General features: G+C 52.9%; 1 protein-coding gene across 1 annotated transcript in view; it reads right to left on the minus strand.

The window, feature by feature from the left end:
- Positions 1-15,826, minus strand: part of LOC138373463 (uncharacterized) — a 41,154-nt gene extending 25,328 nt beyond the window's left edge. Inside the window, exon 1 of the mRNA XM_069339674.1 lies at positions 15,694-15,826. Coding sequence (XP_069195775.1) covers positions 15,694-15,826 — 133 coding nt within the window. The remainder of the gene's footprint in view (positions 1-15,693) is intronic.
- Positions 15,827-22,089: the final 6,263 nt, after the last annotated feature.

Below are 22,089 nucleotides of genomic sequence, written 5' to 3' on the forward strand. Positions count from 1 at the left end.
TATTGTTCCCCTGGTGTTGTCCCCCTGGTGTTGTTCCCCTGGTGTTGTTCCCCTGGTGTTGTTCCCCTGGTGTTTCTTCACTGGTATTGTTCCCCTGGTGTTGTCCCCCTGGTGTTGTTCCCCTGGTGTTGTTCCCCTGGTGTTGTTCCCCTGGTGTTGTCCCCCTGGTGTTGTTCCCCTGGTGTTGTTCCCCTGGTGTTGTTCCCCTGGGTGTTGTCCCCCTGGTGTTGTTCCCCTGGTGTTGTTCCCCTGGTGTTGTCCCCCTGGTGTTGTCCCCCTGGTGTTGTTCCCCTGGTGTTGTCCCCTTGGTGTTGTTCCACTGGTGTTATCCCCATGGTGTTGTTCCTCTAGTGAAGTTCCCCTGGTGTTGTTCCCCTGGTGTTTCTTCCCTGGTGTTGTTCCCCTGCTGTTGTCCCCCTGGTGTTGTTCCCTGGTGTTGGTCCCTGGGTGTTGTCCCCCTGGTGTTGTTCAACCTGGTGTTGCTCCCCTGGTGTTGTTCCTCTTGTGTTGTCCCCCTGGTGTTGTTCCCTGGGTGTTGTTCCCCTGGTGTTGTTCAACCTGGTGTTGCTCCCCTGGTGTTGTTCCCTGGGTGTTGTTCCCTGGGTGTTGTTCCCTGGGTGTTGTTCCCCTGGTGTTGTTCCCCTGCTGTTGTCCCCCTGGTGTTGTTCCCTGGGTGTTGTCCCCCTGGTGTTGTTCCCTGGTGTTGTTCCCTGGGTGTTGTCCCCCTGGTGTTGTTCAACCTGGTGATGCTCCTCTGGTGTTGTTCCTCTGGTGTTGTCCCCCCTGGTGTTGTTCCCTGGGTGTTGTTCCCCTGGTGTTGTTCAACCTGGTGTTGCTCCCCTGGTGTTGTTCCCTGGGTGTTGTCCCCCTGGTGTTGTTCCCTGGGTTTTGTTCCCCTGGTGTTGTTCCCTGGGCGTTGTTCCCCTGGTGTTGTCACCCTGGTGTTGTCCCCCTGGTGTTGTTCCCCTGGTGTTGTCCCCCTGGTGTTGTTCCCCTGGTGTTGTCCCCCTGGTGTTCTCCCCCTGGTGTTGTTCCCCTGCTGTTGCCCCCCTGGTGTTGTCCCCCTGGTGTTGTTCCCCTGGTGTTGTTCCCCTTGTGTTGTCCCCTTGGTGTTGTCCCCCTGGTGTTGTCCCCCTGGTGTTGTTCCCCTGGTGTTGTCCCCCTGGTGTTGTCCCCCTGGTGTTTTTCCTCTGTTGTTGTCCCCCTGGTGTTGGCCCCCTGGTGTTGTCCCCCTGGTGTTGTCCCCCTGGTGTTGTCCCCCTGGTGTTGTTCCTTTGGTGTTGTTCCCCTGGTGTTGTTCCCCTGCTGTTGTCCCCCTGGTGTTGTCCCCCTGCTGTTGTCCCCCTGGAGTTGTTACCCTGGTGTTGTTCCCCTGGTGTTGTTCCCCTGGTGTTGTTACCCTGGTGTTGTTCCCCTGCTGTTGTCCCCGTGGTGTTGTCCCCCTGGTGTTGTCCCCCTGGTGTTGTTACCCTGGTGTTGTTCCCCTGGTGCTGTCCCCCTGGTGTTGTTCCGCTGGTGTTGTTCCCCTGGTGTTGTTCCCCTGCTGTTGTCCCCCTGGTGTTGTCCCCCTGCTGTTGTCCCCCTGGTGTTGTTACCCAGGTGTTGTTCCCCTCGTGTTGTTCCCCTGGTGTTGTTACCCTGGTGTTGTTCCCCTGGTGTTGTCCCCCTGGTGTTGTTACCATGGTGTTGTTACCCTGGTGTTGTTCCCCTGCTGTTGTCCCCCTGGTGTTGTCCCCCTGGTGTTGTCCCCCTGGTGTTGTTACCCTGGTGTTGTTCCCCTGGTGTTGTCCCCCTGGTGTTGTTCCCCTGGTATTGTCCTCCTGGTGTTTTTCCTCTGGTGTTGTCCCCCTGGTGTTGTTCCCCTGGTGTTGTCCCCCTGGTGTTGTTCCCCTGGTGTTGTCCCCCTGGTGTTGTCCCCTGGTGTTGTCTCCCTGGAGTTGTTCCCCTGGTGTTGTTACCCTGGTGTTGTTCCCCTGGTGTTGTCCCCCTGGTGTTGTTCCCCTGGTGTTGTCCTCCTGGTGTTTTTCCTCTGGTGTTGTCCCCCTGGTGTTGTTCCCCTGGTGTTGTCCCCCTGGTGTTGTTCCCCTGGTGTTGTCCCCCTGGTGTTGTCCCTCTGGTGTTGTCCCCCTGGTGTTGGCCCCCTGGAGTTGTCCCCCTGGTATTGTCCCCCTGGTGTTGTTCCCCTGGTGTTGTTCCCCTGATGTTGTTCAACCTGGTGTTGTTCCCCTGGTGTTGCTTCCCTGGTGTTGTTCCCTAAGTGTTATCCCCCTGGTGTTGTTCCCCTGGTGTTGTTCCCCTGGTGTTGTTCCCCTGGTGTTGTTCCCTGGGTGTTGTCCCCCTGGTGTTGTTCCCCTGGTGTTGTCCCCCTGGTGTTGTTCCCCTGGTGTTGCTCCCCTGGTGTTGTTCCCCTGGTGTTGTTCCCCTGGTGTTGTTCCCCTGGTGTTGTTCCCCTGGTGTTGTCCCCCTGGTGTTGTTCCCTGGGTGTTGTCCCCTGGTGTTGTTCCCCTGGTGTTGTCCCCCTGGTGTTGTTCCCCTGGTGTTGCTCCCCTGGTGTTATTCCCCTGGTGTTGTCCCCCTGGTGTTGTTCCCCTGGTGTTGCTCCCCTGGTGTTATTCCCCTGGTGTTGTTCCCCTGGTGTTATTCCCCTGGTGTTGTTCTTTTGGTGTTGTTCAACCTGGTGTTGTTCCCCTGGTGTTGCTTCCCTGGTGTTGTTCCCTGGGTGTTGTCCCCCTGGTGTTGTTCCCCTGGTGTTGTTCCCCTGGTGTTGTCCCCCTGGTGTTGTTCCCTGGTGTTGTTCACCTGGTGTTGCTTCCCTGGTGTTGTTCCCCTGGTGTTGTTCCCTGGGTGTTGTCCCCCTGGTGTTGTCCCCCTGGTGTTGTCCCCCTGGTGTTGTTCCCCTGGTGTTGTTCCCCTGGTGTTGCTTCCCTGGTGTTGTTCCCCTGGTGTTGCTTCCCTGGTGTTGTTCCCCTGGTGTTGCTCCCCTGGTGTTGTTCTCCTGGTGTTGTTCAACCTGGTGTTGTTCCCCTGGTGTTGCTTCCCTGGTGTTGTTCCCTGGGTGTTGTCCCCCTGGTGTTGTTCCCCTGGTGTTGTTCCCCTGGTGTTTTTTCCCTTGGTGTTGCTTCCCTGGTGTTGTTCCCCTGGTGTTGCTTCCCTGGTGTTGTTCCCCTGGTGTTGCTCCCCTGGTGTTGTTCCCCTGGTGTTGTTCAACCTGGTGTTGTTCCCCTGGCGTTGCTTCCCTGCTGTTGTTCCCTGGGTGTTGTCCCCCTGGTGTTGTTCCCCTGGTGTTGTTCCCCTGGTGTTGCTTCCCTGGTGTTGTTCCCCTGGTGTTGCTTCCCTGGTGTTGTTCCCCTGGTGTTGTTCCCCTGGTGTTGTTCAACCTGGTGTTGTTCCCCTGGTGTTTCTTCCCTGGTATTGTTCCCCTGGTGTTGTCCCCCTGGTGTTGTTCCCCTGGTGTTGTTCCCCTGGTGTTGTTCCCCTGGTGTTGTCCCCCTGGTGTTGTTCCCCTGGTGTTGTTCCCCTGGTGTTGTTCCCCTGGGTGTTGTCCCCCTGGTGTTGTTCCCCTGGTGTTGTTCCCCTGGTGTTGTCCCCCTGGTGTTGTCCCCCCTGGTGTTGTTCCCGTGGTGTTGTCCCCTTGGTGTTGTTCCCCTGGTGTTATCCCCATGGTGTTGTTCCTCTGGTGAAGTTCCCCTGGTGTTGTTCCCCTGGTGTTGCTACCCTGGTGTTGTTCCCCTGCTGTTGTCCCCCTGGTGTTGTTCCCTGGTGTTGTTCCCTGGGTGTTGTCCCCCTGGTGTTGTTCAACCTAGTGTTGCTCCCCTGGTGTTGTTCCTCTGGTGTTGTCCCCCTGGTGTTTTTCCCTGGGTGTTGTTCCGCTGGTGTTGTTCAACCTGGTGTTGCTCCCCTGGTGTTGTTCCCTGGGTGTTGTTCCCCTGGTGTTGTTCCCTGGGTGTTGTTCCCCTGGTGTTGTTCCCCTGCTGTTGTCCCCCTGGTGTTGTTCCCTGGTGTTGTTCCCTGGGTGTTGTTCCCCTGGTGTTGTTCCCCTGTTGTTGTCCCCCTGGTGTTGTTCCCTGGTGTTGTTCACTGGGTGTTGTCCCCCTGGTGTTGTTCCCTGGTGTTGTTCCCTGGGTGTTGTCCCCCTGGTGTTGTTCAATCTGGTGATGCTCCCCTGGTGTTGTTCCTCTGGTGTTTTCCCCCCTGGTGTTGTTCCCTGGGTGTTGTTCCCCTGGTGTTGTTCAACCTGGTGTTGCTCCCCTGGTGTTGTTCCCTGGGTGTTGTCCCCCTGGTGTTGTTCCCTGGGTTTTGTTCCCCTGGTGTTGTTCCCTGGGCGTTGTTCCCCTGGTGTTGTCCCCCTGGTGTTGTCCCCCTGGTGTTGTCCCCCTGGTGTTGTCCCCCTGGTGTTGTTCCCCTGCTGTTGCCCCCCTGGTGTTGTCCCCCTGGTGTTGTTCCCCTGGTGTTGTTCCCCTTGTGTTGTCCCCCTGGTGTTGTCCCCCTGGTGTTGTCCCCCTGCTGTTGTTCCCCTGGTGTTGTCCCCCTGGTGTTGCTCCTCTGGTGTTGTCCCCCTGGTGTTGGCCCCCTGGTGTTGTCCCCCTGGTGTTGTCCCCCTGGTGTTGTCCCCCTGGTGTTGTTCCCCTGGTGTTGTTCCCCTGCTGTTGTCCCCCTGGTGTTGTCCCCCTGCTGTTGTCCCCCTGGTGTTGTTACCCTGGTGTTGTTCCCCTGGTGTTGTCCCCCTGGTGTTGTTCCCCTGGTATTGTTACCCTGGTGTTGTTCCCCTGCTGTTGTCCCCGTGGTGTTGTCCCCCTGGTGTTGTCCCCCTGGTGTTGTTACCCTGGTGTTGTTCCCCTAGTGTTGTCCCCCTGGTGTTGTTCCCCTCGTGTTGTTCCCCTGGTGTTGTTCCCCTGCTGTTGTCCCCCTGCTGTTGTCCCCCTGGTGTTGTTACCCTGGTGTTGTTCCCCTGGTGTTGTCCCCCTGGTGTTGTTCCCCTGGTGTTGTTACCCTGGTGTTGTTCCCTTGCTGTTGTCCCCCTGGTGTTGTCCCCCTGGTGTTGTCCCCCTGGTGTTGTTACCCTGGTGTTGTTCCCCTGCTGTTGTCCCCCTGGTGTTGTTCCCCTGGTGTTGTCCTCCTGGTGTTTTTCCTCTGGTGTTGTCCCCCTGGTGTTGTTCCCCTGGTGTTGTCCCCCTGGTGTTGTTCCCCTGGTGTTGTCCCCCTGGTGTTGTCCCCCTGGTGTTGTTCCCCTGGTGTTGTTACCCTGGTGTTGTTCTCCTGCTGTTGTCCCCCTGGTGTTGTTCCCCTGGTGTTGTCCCCCTGGTGTTGTTCCTCTGGTGTTGTCCCCCTGGTGTTGTTCCCCTGGTGTTGTCCCCCTGGTGTTGTTCCCCTGGTGTTGTCCCCCTGGTGTTGTCCCTCTGGTGTTGTCCCCTTGGTGTTGGCCCCCTGGAGTTGTCCCCCTGGTATTGTCCCCCTAGTGTTGTTCCCCTGGTGTTGTTCCCCTGGTGTTGTTCCCCTGGTGTTGTCCCCCTGGTGTTGTTCCCCTGGTGTTGTTCCCCCTGGTATTGTCCCCCTGGTGTTGTTCCCCTGGTGTTGTTCCCCTGGTGTTGTTCCCCTGGTGTTGTCCCCCTGGTGTTGTTCCCCTGGTGTTGTCCCCCTGGTGTTGTTCCTCTGGTGTTGTCACCCTGGTGTTGTTCCCCTGGTGTTGTCCCCCTGGTGTTGTTCCCCTGGTGTTGTCCCCCTGGTGTTTTCCCCCTGGTGTTGTTCCCCAGGTGTTGTTCCCCTGGTGTTGTTCCCCTGGTGTTGTCCCCCTGGTGTTGTTCCCCTGGTGTTGTTCCCCTGGTGTTGTTCCTCTGGTGTTGTCCCCCTGGTGTTGTCCCCCTGGTATTGTCTCCCTGGTGTTGTTCCTCTGGTGTTGTCCCCCTGGTGTTGTCCCCCTGGTATTGTCCCCCTGGTGTTGGCCTTCTGGTGTGGTCCCCCTGGTATTGTCCCCCTTGTGTTGTTCCCCTGGTGTTGTTCCCCTGGTGTTGTCCCCCTGGTGTTGTTCCCCTGGAGTTGTTCCCCTGGTGTTGTCCCCCTGGTATTGTTCCCATGGTGTTGTTCCCCTGGTGTTGTCCCCTTGGTGTTGTTCCCCTGGTATTGTTCCCCTGGTGTTGTTCCCCTGCTGTTGTCCCCCTGGTGTTGTTCCCCTGGTGTTGTCCCCCTGGTGTTGTTCCTCTGGTGTTGTCCCCCTGGTGTTGTTCCCCTGGTGTTGTCCCCCTGGTGTTGTTCCCCTGTTGTTGTCCCCCTGGTGTTGTCCCTCTGGTGTTGTCCCCCTGGTGCTGGCCCCCTGGTGTTGTCCCCCTGGTATTGTCCCCCTGGTGTGGTTCCCATGGTGTTGTCCCCCTGGTGTTGTTCCCCTGGTGTTGTCCCCCTGGTGTTGTTCCTCTGGTGTTGTCCCCCTGGTATTGTCCCCTGGTGTTGTTCCCCTGGTGTTGTTCCCCTGGTGTTGTTCCCCTGGTGTTGTCCCCCTGGTGTTGTTCCCCTGGTGTTGTCCCCCTGGTGTTGTTCCTCTGGTGTTGTCCCCCTGGTGTTGTTCCCCTGTTGTTGTCCCCCTGGTGTTGTTTCCCTGGTGTTGTCTCCCTGGTGTTGTCCCTCTGGTGTTGTCCCCCTGGTGTTGGCCCCCTGGTGTTGTCCCCCTGTTATTGTCCCCCTGGTGTTGTTCCCCTGGTGTTGTTCCCCTGGTGTTGTTCCCCTGGTGTTGTTCCCCTGGTGTTGTTCCCCTGGTGTTGCTTCCCTGGTGTTGTTCCCCTGGTGTTGTTCCCCTGGTGTTGTCCCCCTGGTGTTGTTCCCCTGGTATTGTTCCCCTGCTGTTGTTCCCCTGGTGTTGTTCCCCAGGTGTTGTCCCCCTGGTGTTGTTCCCCTGGTATTGTTCCCCTGCTGTTGTCCCGCTGGTGTTGTCCCCCTGGTGTTGTCCCCCTGGTGTTGTTCCCCTGGTGTTGTTCCCCTGGTGTTGTCTCCCTGGTGTTGTTCCCCTGGTGTTGTCCCCCTGGTGTTGTCCCCCTGGTGTTGTTCCCCTGCTGTTGTCCCCCTGGTGTTGTTCCCCTGGTGTTGTTCCCCTGCTGTTGTCCCCCTGGTGTTGTCCCCCTGGTGTTGTTCCCCTGGTGTTGTTCCCCTGCTGTTGATCCCCTGCTGTTGTTCCCCTGGTGTTGTTCCCCTGGTGTTGTCCCCCTGGTGTGGTTCCCCTGGTGTTGTTCCCGTGGTGTTGTTCCCCTGGTGTTGTTCCCCTGGTGTTGCTTCCCTGGTGTTGTTCCCCTGGTGTTGTTCCCCTGGTGTTGTCCCCCTGGTGTTGTTCCTCTGGTGTTGTTTCCCTGGTGTTGTCCCCCTGGTGTTGTTTCCCTGGTGTTGTCCCCCTGGTGTTGTCCCTCTGGTGTTGTCCCCCTGGTGTTGGCCCCCTGGTGTTGTCCCCCTGTTATTGTCCCCCTGGTGTTGTTCCCCTGGTGTTGTTCCCCTGGTGTTGTTCCCCTGGTGTTGTCTCCCTGGTGTTGTTCCCCTGGTGTTGTTCCCCTGGTGTTGTCCCCCTGGTGTTGTTCTCCTGGTGTTGTTCCCCTGGTGTTGTCCCCCTGGTGTTGTTCCCCTGGTATTGTTCCCCTGCTGTTGTTCCCCTGGTGTTGTTCCCCTGGTGTTGTCCCCCTGGTGTTGTTCCCCTGGTATTGTTCCCCTGCTGTTGTCCCGCTGGTGTTGTCCCCCTGGTGTTGTCCCCCTGGTGTTGTTCCTCTGGTGTTGTTCCCCTGGTGTTGTCTCCCTGGTGTTGTTCCCCTGGTGTTGTGACCCTGGTGTTGTCCCCCTGGTGGTTTTCCTTATGGTGTTGTTCCCCTGGTGGTTTTCCCTATGGTGTTGTTCCCCTGGTGGTTTTCCCTGGTGTTGTCCCCCTGGTGGTTTTCCCTGGTGTTGTTCCCCTGGTGGTTTTCCCCCTGGTGTTGTTCCCCCTGGTGTTGTTCCCCTGGTGTTGTTCCCCTGGTGGTTTTCCCCCTGGTGTTGTTCCCCCTGGTGTTGTTCCCCCTGGTGTTGTGACCATATGGATGACCATATTTGGGAAGTGTCAATGATGCGTGCAGGGTATCAACCTAGCGTCATGCATTCACCCATATAATTATTCAAATTATTGTATATACATTTCTTTTAATTACACCTTATTAGTGTTAAATGTATATTAGTGTATTTAAAATAATGTTCATAAGTATTACTCTCAGACAGCAGAGTATCTAGAGATTTTATGTGTTCGTTAGTTGGTAATGTGTAGACGCCCAGCCGTGCATGCTCTAGCCGAGTCAGGCGCCTGGGTGGCGCTGGCTGGAGAGGATCTGTGTTTAAGTCGGTAAGTTCGTGGAGGTTGTTTGTGCTTAATTAACATAGCTATGTATCTGGTAGATTTATATTAAGTATACCCATCTATTAATTTAAGTTTTTAATTAGTGATCAGTGCATATATATCATTATATTGTGATATTTCTTTCTGGTGCAATAATATTTCTGGCTGCCTATATTTCCTTTATATGTTTGTTTGTTCCTTTTTTACCCTTACTTAAAGTATATTGTTTTGCATATTAAGCGGTTGACTTTGTTTTTATCCCTAGACAATTGTAGTTGGCAAGGCCGCATTTATATCTATTTTACAACTGCAAGAGCAGAGGAGCCATACCCAGAGGTCAGGGGTCGTAACAATCCACCAACACGCCTTAACATCCACCAGTACACCTGTACATCCACCAGCACACCTGTACATCCACCAGCACGTCAGTACATCATTCAGCACACCTGTACATCCACCAGCATGTCTGTACATCCACCAGCACACCTGTACATCCACCAGCACGTCTGTACATCCACCAGCACACCTGTACATCCACCAGCACACCTGTACATCCACCAGCATACCTCAACATCCATCAGCACACCTCAACATCCACCAGTACACCTCAGTATCCACCAGCACACCTCAACATCCACAAGCACACCTGTACATCCACCAGCACTTTTCAACATCCATCAGCACATCTCAACATCCACCAGCACACCTGTACATCCACTAGCACACCTGTACATCCACCAGCACTCTTTAACATACATCAGCATATCTCAACATCCACCAGTACACCTGTACATCCACTAGCACACCTGTACATCCACCAGCACTCTTCAACATCCATCAGCACACCTCAACATCCACTAGCACACTTGAACATCCACCGGCACACCTCACCATCCACCAGCACACCTGTTCATCCACCAGCACACCTCAACATCCACCAGCACACCTCCACATCCACCAGAACACCTCAACATCCACCAGCACACATTAACATCCACCAGCTCGCTTCAACATCCACCAGCATACCTCAACATCCACCAGCACACCTCAACATCCACCAGAACACCTGAACATCCACCAGCACACATTAACATCTACCAGCTCGCTTCAACATCCACCAGCATACCTCAACATCCACCAACACACCTCACCATCCACCAGCACATTTGAACATCCACCAGCACACCTGTACATCCACCAGCACACCTCAACATCTACTAGTACATCACAACATCCACCACTACACCTGTACATCCACCACTACACCTGTACATCCACCACCGCACCTTAACATCCACGAGCATACCTGAACATCTACCAGCACACCTGAACATAGACCACCACACCTGTACATCCACCAGGACACCTTAACATCCACCAGCACACCTCAACATCCACCAGCACACCTCAACATCCACCAGCACGTCTCAACATCCACCAACACACTTGTACATCCACCACCACGCCTCAACATCCATCAGCACACCTCAACATCCACCAGCACACCTCAACATCCACCAGCACACCTAAACATCCACCAGCACACCTCAACATCCACCAGCACACCTCAACATCCACCAGCACACCTCAACATCCACCAGTACACCTCAACATCCACCATCACACCTCAACTTCCACCAGCACACCTAAACATCCACCAGCACACCTCAACATCCACCAGCACACCTCAACATCCACCAGCACACCTCAGCATCCACCAGCACTCCTCAACATCCACCAGCACTCCTCAACATCCACCAGCACGCCTCAACATCCCCCAGCACGTCTCAACATTCTCAACATCCACCAATACACTTGAACATCCACCAGCACGCCTCAACATCCACCAGCACGTCTCAACATTCTCAACATCCACCAATACACTTGAACATCCACCAGCACACCTCAACATCCACCAGTAAACCTCAACATCCACCAGCACACCTCAACATCCACCAGCACGCCTCAACATTCACCAGCATACCACAACATCCACCAGCACGCCTCAACATCCACCTTCACACCTCAACATCCACCAACACGCCTCAACATCCGCCAGCACGCCTCAACATCCACCAGCACGCCTCAACATCCACCTTCACACCTCAACATCCACCTTCACACCTCAACATCCACCAACACGCCTCACCATCCGCCAGCACACCTCAACATCCACCAGCACGCCTCAACATCCACCAGCACGCCTCAACATCCATCAGCACGCCTCAACATCCACCAGCACGCCTCAACATCCACCAGCACGCCTCAACATTCACCAGCATACCACAACATCCACCAGCACACCTCAACATCCACCAGCACGCCTCAACATCCACCAGCACGCCTCAACATCCACCAGCACGCCTCAACATCCACCTGCAAGCCTCAACATCCACCAGCACGCCTCAACATCCACCAGCACGCCTCAACATCCACCAGCACGCCTCAACATCCACCAGCACGCCTCAACATCCACCAGCACGCCTCAACATCCACCAGCACGCCTCAACATCCACCAGCACGCCTCAACATCCACCAGCACGCATGTATACCCAACAAAATAGGTAAAAATATATATGTGACTTCGCTTGTTGTGTGACTTACGGCCTTCAAAATGTTTAGAGTAAGCTGACAAGTTCAGTTTTTCTCTTCACAATATTTAGGGAAAGCTGACAACTCCAATCTGTCTGTACAAAATGTTTAGGGTAAGCTGTGTCACGGGGGTGGGCCGAGGCTCTGCTAGCACTCAGCTGCTAGGGGCTCAAAAGGCCGAATACTCAGCCCCTCCGACTCCCGGGATTCACCGGAGTCTCTTTGGTCACACGGGAGAGGACCTTACCTTATAACCATAATCTCCCTGAGTCTTGCCTGCCAGACAAAAAGGTTGTAGGAACTCCTTTCCCGCCTGCCTTCTCTATCTTCTTCTTAACAAGGTCGCCAGCTAAGTTATTATATCTGCACCCCAGCAATGCAGTTCAGTGGGTGTATTATATATTGTTTGTAGCCAGAAGATTGGCACTCCCATAGATCTGCTACTAGACTGTCGGCCCAGGGTACTCTCCCAGGAAGGTCTGTGTGGCTTTACCTCTCTCTAGCCACCACGTTACTAGTTGCCACCATTCAGGCACTGATACTGATCGGATGGCTAAGGGTACACTTTTATATAGGTCCGTGCTGTCTTTACCACTCTCCAGGCAATAAGAACTTCTATAGAGAACGTAGTGTTCCCTAGGTGGTACTATGATAACCTTCGTGTATGCTCATAGAGAAACATTATAAATGGAGGCACACTTAAACACAATGATAAAATGTGTGAATTTACTGATGCAAATTACATGATCACACATACAATCACAAGTAATACATGAATATGAAAATAAGGATAATAAGTCTGGAGATCGTCAGCCTCTTCTTCCACGACCTCCAACACTCCTTCAACTGGGCAGAAAGACAGGAGTCCCACACTCTCTCACAGGAGGGCCTCTTCACCACGTCGGCGCCTCTTCTTCACTGTCCTGCCATCCATACACACTGTCCCCTCTGACAGTCCTGGACACAAGCTGCCTTGCAGCCTATTCTACTACTAAAGTATTAATGTCCTGTTGCCACACACATAAGTAAATATTGTGGCCTAACTAGCCTACTCACACAAGGGGTAATGGGAGGGAAAATGATCTACCTTACATTCCTGGCTCACGACGCCTGTCCCTCGATGGTGTGAGGTTCCCACGCTTCCTGAGTCGATCCTTGACGATCCAGGAACGTTCCACAGGTCCTCAGGTGTCGTGGAGCCTTCGCGTCGTCGCCGTTCCAATCCCTGAGATTCAGCTACCCCAATCCTGGTTCATCGATGGGCGCTGAGCTAATCACTATTTTCCCACACTCGCACCTTCCACAAGGCGTTGCTCCTTGTCCTAGGAACGGTGTCGTCCTTCCAAAACCCTCAGTGGATGTGACCCGGTCACAGCTAGGCTTTCCCGCCACACCTTTCCAGGCCCTCAACGTCCAGCGTCACCGCCAAGCGTCGTCGCCGAATATTTTCCAAGTTTGGCACTCTTTTGCTCAATAAACTTGGTTCCTTTTTGCTTCCCAGAAGCGCGGGGTCTCCAATACATCAGATGGGCTGCGATAGCCAGCACTAATCCACTAAGAAAGGCTTGTAGAGCCTCAAATCCTTGAGAGCTGACCGAGGTGCGTCCTCTCGCTTCCAAGGTCAGGTCTTCTCTGACTTTGGCGGCGCCCGGGCACTCGGTGATGTCACGGCGGGTCCTGATTGGTCGCCCGCGACCTAAGTCGGCCAATCTGCGATCGACTAGTGTCCCTTCAAAAACGTCATATCTGCAGTAAGGGATACTCTTTCATTTTATATCAGGGTGCCAATTCCCCTTACTTACAACTTATAATGTAACTTTCTCCCTTAACTGGCAGCCGGTCTGGTCGCCACATATATCAATAGACTCAATGAACCTCAGAGAATCAGTAGGGAGAGCTGATATGACTCTTAAAGCAGGCAAACGAAAGATATAGGAGAGGGCACCGTAACATACCCCTCCTCTTAAAATAAGAGTCATATCGGTTAGTAAATCCGGGAGAGGGCATCTGCCACCACATTCTCCCTTCCTTTAATGTGCCTGATTTCTAGCCAGTACTCTTGGAACAGTAGGGCCCATCTTGTCAGCCTTTGGTTCGTGTTCTTCATCCTGTGCTCGAACGTCAAGGGGTTATGATCGGTGAACACTTGCACCGGTCTAGTACCTCCACCCACATAGATGTCAAAATGCTTCAGTGCCAGGATCAGGGCCAAGGCTTCCTTTTCCACTGTACTATAAGCCCTCTGGTACTTTTCGAATTTCTTCGAGTAGAATGCCACTGGACGGTGGACTCCGTCCTTCTCTTGAGCTAACATGGCTCCAATCCCCACGTCGCTAGCATCGACGTATAAGATAAAGTCTGACTCAAAGTCAGGCAAAATCAGCACTGGCGCTTCAGTCAACAACTTCTTAGTCTTCTCGAAGGACTCCTGGCATGCTTCCCCCCACTTCCATCTAACGTTCTTATATAGCAATTCAGTCAGAGGATGTGCCACTGTCGAGAAGTTCTTGCAAAATCCTCTATAGTATCCAACCATCCCTAAATATCGTAACAATTCCTTTCTCGTCCTGGGATTGGATATTCTTTGATTGCCATCACTTTCTGGTCTACTGGAGTCACTTCCCCTTGACCCACGACGAAACCTAAGTATTCTAATCGGGCCTTTCCGAATTCGCTCTTGGCCAGATTAACGGTCAGGTTCGCTTCTTCCAACTGTTGGAATAACTCCGTCAGTCGATTCATGTGTTGTTTCCAGCTATCGGCGTACACCACTATATCAACTATATACACGGCGCAGCCTTCCATCCCTCTTAGCACTTCGTTCATCATCCTCTGAGAACAACTTCCGCTGTTCTTCATACCAAACGGAAGCACTTTGTACTGGTACAATCCGTCTCGAGTAGCAAACGCTGAGATCTTTCTCGCACTCGGAGACAAAGGGATTTGATAATACCCTTTCAGCAGGTCGACCTTGGTGACAAACCTTGCATTTCCTACTTGGTCGACGCAATCACTTATTCGGGCCATCGGGTGAGAATCTGACACGGTTATGGCATTCACTTTACGATAGTCAGTGCAAAAACGATATGATCCGTCACTCCTCTTGACCAGCACACAGGGCGAGCTCCAATCACCGTTGCTGGGCTCAGCGAGATCATTCGCTAGCAGATATTCCACCTCCTGTCGCATGATCTTCCTCTTCTCAGGACTCACCCGATAAGCACTCTGCTTGATTGGCTTTCCTCCGCACACGTCCACCTCGTGCACCACACTCTTGTGCCGTCGGGGCACATCCGTGAAAAGCGACTTGTTCCTTCTTATGAGGGTCACTAGTTCTCTCCTTTTCCCTTTATCCAGATGACGCAGCCTGTCTTCTAGGTGTATCAAACTCTCTGTATTCGACAGGCGCGTACCATCGGCACGGGCCCACTTTCTCTCCTCCGCTGGCAACACTTGGTTCATCTCCATACACAGATCCAATTTCCCTTCTAGCGATTGTGTTGCTCCCTTCACTCCCGCACTCTCTTGCTCCTCTGGGTAGTATGGCTTTAAACGTTTGATATGACACACCTGTGTCTTGTTAGGGCGATTCGGCTTGCTGATCTCATAACTTACAGGACCCACACGCCGAACAACCGAGTATGGATCACCAAAGCGTGATTCCGTCACTCTACCCCTCCCAGGTAGCAACATCATCACTCTGGCTCCTGCCTCGAACTCCCTTGGGACAGCCTTCTTGTCGTACCAGATCGACATCTTCTCTTGCGCTGTCTTCAGGTGATCAGCAGCCAGCTCCTTCACCGTTTTCAATCGTTCATGGAATCTTTGCACATACTCTTCCACTGTCACTAATGTCTTCTCCGCCGTCATCCGCTCCTTCAGCATCAATAACGGGCTCCTTACTTCGCGCCCAAAAAACTAGCTGGAATGGAAAGAATCCCAGAGACTCAAATATAGCATCTCGGATCGCGAACAGGACTGGACAGACAGCCTCATCCCATTCCGCTCCCTGTTCAGCACAATACACTCTTAAGATGGTCTTCAGAGTTGAATGGAACCTGTCAATCGCTCCCTGCGATTGAGGTCTATAAGGAGACAAACGTAGTTGGGCTATTCCCCAGCTCGCAATAGCCTGCCTAAACCACCTCGACTGGAAAACACTTCCACAGTCGGACTGGATCTCTTGGGCACACCTACCCAAGCAAAGAACCGCTGAAGGTGTCCCATGACGCATTTCGATGTCACCTTCCGCACTGGGATCGCCTCTGGAAATCTCGTCGAAGCACACATGATAGTCAATAAGTAATTGTTCCCTTTTCTTGTCTTAGGTAATGGTCCCACGACGTCGATTATTAGGCACTCAAACGCCTGGCCAAAGGCTGGAACTGGAACTAAAGGTGCTTTCGGGATGGCAGGGACGTTCTTCCCCGCTCTCTGGCACGGGAAACACGTCTTGCAAATTTTTCTTACATCCGCGTCCATGCCCGGCCAATAAAAATGTTCCCGAAGCCTGCCTAAGGTCTTGGTTACTCCCAAGTGACCCGCGGGATCCACTGTGTGTGCAAGTTTTAGCACCGCGCATCTGTACTGCGCTGGCACCACCACCTGATGTCTCACTCTCAGCATATCATCGCCCGCTTCTTCCCTAACCGGTCTCCACTGCCTCATTAGCACTCCCTTCTCCACGAAGAAATGAGTCGGTGACTTGGGTCCAACGAGACCTCCTTCCGCCTCCCGTACCAACTCAGGAAACTCTTCCTTTTGCAGCTCACCTAGACGGGTGCGGTCAATACCTAGAGGACTGGTGAGAGTAACTTGGACACTTTTATCCGACGCTTCCTCACCTGTCGCTTGTCCTCTGGCCTCTTCTCGGAAAAAATGATCGAGCCCATGGTCACCCGGCATGTTCTCTTCGGCGTGACTGGATCCGCTCACATCACCTTCATTGACGTCTCATCCTGACGTCACCGCACATACCGGAAATGCCACTCTCGCAATTTCCGTTTCGCCACTACTGGCGCCCGTCTTGCTGCTCTGTCGATAGGGCTCTATACACTCCTCACCCTTAATCAAATTCGGGAGAACACATCACCCACTGGAGTCATTCCCTAGGATCACCTGAGCGTCCATCCTCGGTAGTAAAGCACAGACCCCTGCCAAGAGAGTCTGACAACCATAGTCTGAATTAAGAGTCACCCTATGGAGGGGCATCCTCACTTGTCCCCCCAACGTCCTTATCAGGGCCTCCCCTGTACTGGAACTTCTATAGTCCTCGGGGAAGAGGGATTCACTAACAAGGGTGAAGTCGGACCCAGTGTCCCTCAGCATCCTCGCTGGCACAGGATCAGCTCCCCTTATCTTCACCGTCCCCTCACACACAAAGGGGTGAACCCTCTTCTCCCTCATCACCGGCATATCACCTGAAATATCGTTGGCTTCTCCGTTTTCCATCCTCGCGAAAGCCACGTTTCCACCGTGCCTGGGGCGACCGCACTCCCTTGCAAGGTGTCCTCGTCCCCCACAGTTGTAACACCGACCGCCTCTCCTAGGCGACCCTCTACCAGTTCTCCTGGTAGCACCAATGGTAGAGGTTCCCTGAGTCCTCCTAGGACTCTCTGTCGTCGGATCCCGGGCAGCAGCACTCGCTCCCGAGCTAGGTCTACTGCTCACAGCTTGGGGCTTCCTTCCCGCGTCCCTTGAGCTCTTGAACCGGGTTACTTCATCGGGCACACTACTCTTGGGAGAGTCCCCACCCGTCCTCGCTCCTCCTGAACTCCTAAGGTTCCCTCCCGACCTGGGGTAAGGCGAGTGTCTGGGCGGCCCCTCCCTCCTGAGATGTAGTGCCTCCTCCAGCATGTCGGCTCGGTCCGCTGCAGCCTTCAGGTCCTTAATACCTGCTTCTCTCACCCTTACTCGCAACTCAGGATGGAGCACCGACATAAACTTCTCCATCACTATCAGTCGTTTGATATCATCCGCCGACTCCGCTTCCTCCGCCTTCAACCATCGTAGGAATTTCCGTTCCATATCCCTGGCGGTCTCGGCGTAAGACTACCCGACGCTCTTGTAAACTCTCTGAACCGCTTCCGGTACATCTCCGGAGTCAGCCAGAATCAGTGGAGCACCGCAATCTTAATCGCGTCGTAACTAGTACACTCCTCTAGGTCCAGCATGTTGTAGGCTTCCCGGGCCTCACCAGTCAACCTGCCCTGGAGCAGAGCAGCCCAATCATCTTCCGGCCACTCCTTCAGAGTTGCTATCCGTTCAAAGTGTTCGAAGAACGCCTCAGCTTCTTGTGGTTCGAACGTAGGTAAGTCACGTTCCCTTACCTTGAGGTCATCCCGCCGTGTAGGTAGTGAGGGCAGACCACGTTCAACACGACGCAATTCGACTTCTTTCTTTGCCTTTATCTCCTCCAGTCACAGTTGTCTCTCTCCTTCTTCTCGCTGCAGCCGAGCTTCTTGCTCCTCTCGCTGCAGCTGCAGCCGTGCTTCTCGCTCACGCTCATCTCGCTGCAGCTCAGCTGCACGTTCCTCTCGCTGCATTTGCGCTTCTCTTTCCTCTCGTCGCAGCTGGGCTTCCAGTTGCATCTTCATTATTTCCAGTTGCAGGCTCCTCTTACTACAGCTGGACCTTCCACTGCTCCCATGTTCACTGTGAATTCTCTCCACACTGGTAGGCCCTTGGGGTGGCTCTAGTCGGGACGGTTCACCTTGTGACAGCTCTCCTCGGGACGGCTCCTCTTGAGATGGCTCCTCCCCTGTCGCCTCCTCTCGAGCTGTGAGCTGTGTCATGATATCTATCCTTCGCTCCGCTACCTTAGTCGTCCTCAACCTGATCCCAAAGTGGTTTGCCACTTGTTGGAGCTGGGCCTTGATACACTCTTCCAAAATTCTCTCGTCCCTTGTGTCAATAAATTTCTTTACTTTGTCCTCCTCCATCTCTATGTCATTGAGCATACACGACAGCACAGATAAGTTAGTAGGCACTAATTTCACCGTTTCAGTCCCTTTGCTGGTTGAGTAACAGTATCACTGAATTCACTGACCACACTGTATTAGTACCCTGGCAACACTTGTCTTGAAATTTGGGCCACACTGTAGCTTGATCCACGCTTCCTGGCGAAGTTCCCAGTTCTTGGCTACCGGGATTCGAATCCTGGCAAGGTCGCCAGTTCTTGTCACGGGGGGTGGGCCGGGGCTTTGCTAGCACTCAGCTGCTAGGGGCTGAAAAGGCCGAATACTCAGCCCCTCCAACTCCCGGGATTCACCGGAGTCTCCTTGGTCACACAGGAGAGGACCAACAATGCCCACCTCCGCAGGTCTTTGCTTCCACCACAAAAGGGGAGCCACTGATTCACCCTGGAAGCCCTTCAGTCAAACACGGGGGAACTACTGTTAACAGTTCCGGCCTAGACCCGTGGAGTGAAGGAAGACTCAGGCTTACCTTATAACCATAACCTCCCTGAGTCTTGCCTGCCAGACAAAAAGGTTGTAGGAACTCCTTTCCCGCCTGCCTTCTCTATCTTCTTTTTAACAAGGTCACCAGCTAAGTTATTATATCTGCACCCCAGCAATGCAGTTCAGTGGGTGTATTATATATTGTTTGTAGCCAGAAGATTGCTACTCCCATAGATCTGCTACTAGTCTGTCGGCCCAGGGTACTCTCCCAGGAAGGTCTGTGTGGCTTTACCTCTCTCTAGCCACCAGGTTACTAGTTGCCACCATTCAGGCACTGATACTGATCGGATGGCTAAGGGTACACTTTTATATAGGTCCGTGCTGTCTTTACCACTCTCCAGGCAATAAGAACTTCTATAGAGAACGTAGTGTTCCCTAGGTGGTACTATGATAACCTTCGTGTATGCTCATAGAGAAACATTATAAATGGAGGCACACTTAAACACAATGATAAAATGTGTGAATTTACTGATGCAAATAACATGATCACACATACAATCACAAGTAATACATGAATATGAAAATAAGGATAATAAGTCTGGAGATCGTCAGCCTCTTCTTCCACGACCTCCAACACTCCTTCAACTGGGCAGAAAGACAGGAGTCCCACACTCTCTCACAGGAGGGTCTCTTCACCACGTCGGCGCCTCTTCTTCACTGTCCTGCCATCCATACACACTGTCCCCTCTGACAGTCCTGGACACAAGCTGCCTTGCAACCTATTCTACTACTAAAGTATTAATGTGCTATTGCCAAACACATAAGTAAATATTGTGGCCTAACTAGCCTACTCACACAAGGGGTAATGGGAGGGAAAATGATCTACCTTACATTCCTGGCTCACGACGCCTGTCCCTCGATGGTGTGAGGTTCCCACGCTTCCTGAGTCGATCCTTGACGATCCAGGAACGTTCCACAGGTCCTCAGGTGTCGTGGAGCCTTCGCGTCGTCGCCGTTCCAATCCCTGAGATTCAGCTACCCCAATCCTGGTTCATCGATGGGCGCTGAGCTAATCACTATTTTCCCACACTCGCACCTTCCACAAGGCGTTGCTCCTTGTCTTAGGAACGGTATCGTCCTTCCAAAATCCTCAGTGGATGTGACCCGGTCACAGCTAGGCTTGCCCGCCAAACCTTTCCAGGCACTCAACGTCCAGCGTCGCCGCCCAGTGTCGTCGCCGAATATTTTCCAAGTTTGGCACTCTTTTGCTCAATAAACTTGGTTCCTTTTTGCTTCCCAGAAGCGCGGGGTCTCCAATACATCAGATGGGCTGCGATAGCCAGCACTAATCCACTAAGAAAGGCTTGTAGAGCCTCAAATCCTTGAGAGCTGACCGAGGTGCATCCTCTCGCTTCCAAGGTCAGGTCAACTCTGACGTTGGCGCCGCCCGGGGCACTCGGTGATGTCACGGCGGGCCCTGATTGGTCGCCCGCGACCTAAGTCGGCCAATCCGCGATCGGCTAGTGTCCCTTCCAAAACGTCATATCTGCAGTAGGGGATACTCTTTCATTTTATATCAGGGTGCCAATTCCCCTTACTTACAACTTATAATGTAACATTCTCCCTTAACTGGCATCTGGTCTGTTCGCCACATATATCAATAGACTCCCTGAACCTCAGAGAATCAGTAGGGAGAGCTGATATGACTCTTAAAGCAGGCAAACGAAAGATATAGGAGAGGGCACCATAACAGCTGACAAGTTCAATCTTTCCCTACACAATGTTTAGGGTCAGCTTACAAGTTCAGTCTTTCTAAACAAAATGCTTAAAGTTCAAAGGTCAGATTCTCTCTGCATAATGTTTTAAGCAAGTTTAAAGCAATGAATTTGAATACAAAATTTAGTGGAACCATCGCACCACATCAAATTTTCATGATGATATATATGAGTAAATGTTACGGACCCGAGTCCAGCGTCGGAGCACGGAGCAGTGACGACAACGCCATCTGTGAGTCCGCTCCCGAAACCCACTCCAAATGGACGACGCCATCTAGAAAAGACGGGATATACCGGCCACAGGTGCTGGATGCCTGTCTTAGCCGGCTCACGACGCTGCTGACCTCTGGTGAGGTGGCGCTTAGACAGCAACGCCATCTATGGAGTAGAGAGGTGGACGTTTCTGTCTAAGCTTGTGAGTGAAGCGTCCCAGTATTAATGACGTGTCTGATTGCAGAGTCGACCTGGGACTGCTGTGTTGGACGATGGATCAGTCTACCCAAGGCAGCCAAGGTCTCTTCACGAGTCTGCTTTGAAGAAGCTGTGAGCCACCCCCAGACGAACTCTGTTGAGAGTGTAATAGCTTGCCTGAGGCGTGGTAGTGTCGGGAATCACCTTATCCGGGGCTGGCTGGTGGAAGAGACCACCCACTGGGGTGCTGTATGAGGAGAGTGACCAGCGAGTCACACGAGGCTCCCGGCTAGGGCACGCAACCCTAAGTATCGGTCGTGGAGTGGCCTACACAGCGGAGCTGATTGGTACCTGCCAGCTACAGGCTGGATTGTGATTGAAGGCCTCCATGACGAAGCACCCAGTGGGACTGTGATTTGGCTGGCCTGTGGCCAGGGTAGATTCGTCGTAGAGTTATCGTGGATGCATCGTGAACCACAGAAGCAGAGACCAGGGCTACCTAGAAGAAGCATCGCAGAGTGTTGAGCGTCTTCAGAGAGGGAGACCTCATTGTACATTGTGTAGTTATAATTCCCTTTTATGACTTTAAATTACGGTGGTGGAAATATATATCGGAAAATTGAAATATTTGTATCCCTTCCCCCTTTAGTTTTACTTGCGTTACGGAACACACCCCTTGAAAGCCTCTACTAACGTGGGGCTGGATTCCCAAACTCTAGTACCATCAGAGAAGAACCCGGTTGTTGCGTCCCAGTAGGGCCGTAACACTTTTAAACCTTTTTTTAAACGGTGATTCTATATAAGTAATTAGCGAATACTTCAAAACTAATTTCTCTTTATAAAACAGGAGAGTAAACTTACAAAGAATGTTTGTTTACAGACTATTCAAGCGAGCATTAAATTACAATTTTTCTCAAGTATTCAAGGTGGTAGATTTAACTGGTTGTGTGTATACTGGTGTTGGGGGCTCTGGGAGTGATGAGACCAATCCTTTGATGGGTTGTGAAGAGGCTTTGTGTGTTGCCCTCACGCACGTGTGTACTCACCTAGTTGAGCTCTGGCTCTTTGGTCCCGCCTCTCAACCGTCAAACAGCTGGTGTACAGGTTCCTGAGCCTACAGTGCTCTATACTCTGACACTGAAAAAGTTCTTTCTAACGTCCATCTGGCTCATTTGGATACTCAGTCTCCACCCGTGTCCCCTTGTTCGCATACCACCCGTGTTAAACAGTTCATCCTTATCAATCCTGTTAATTCCTCTGAGAATGCTGTAGGTAGTAATCATGTCTGCCTTTATTCTTCTGTCTTCCAGTGTCGTGAGGTGCAGTTCACGCAACCTTTCCTCGTAACTCATGCCTGTAAGTTCTGGGACTAGCCTAGTGGTATACCTCTGAACTTTTTCCAGCTCCGTCCTGTGTGTGACAAGGTACGAGCTCCATGCTGGGGCGGCATACTCTAGGTTTAGTCTTACAAATGTTGTGTACATGGTTCGGAATGATTCCTTGCACAGGTTCATGAAGGCTGTTCTGATGTTAGACAGCCCCGCGAATGCCACAGATATAATTACTTTTATATGGGCTACAC

This window comes from Procambarus clarkii, chromosome 42, assembly GCF_040958095.1.
Source record: "Procambarus clarkii isolate CNS0578487 chromosome 42, FALCON_Pclarkii_2.0, whole genome shotgun sequence".
Taxonomy (NCBI): Eukaryota; Metazoa; Arthropoda; class Malacostraca; order Decapoda; family Cambaridae; genus Procambarus; species Procambarus clarkii.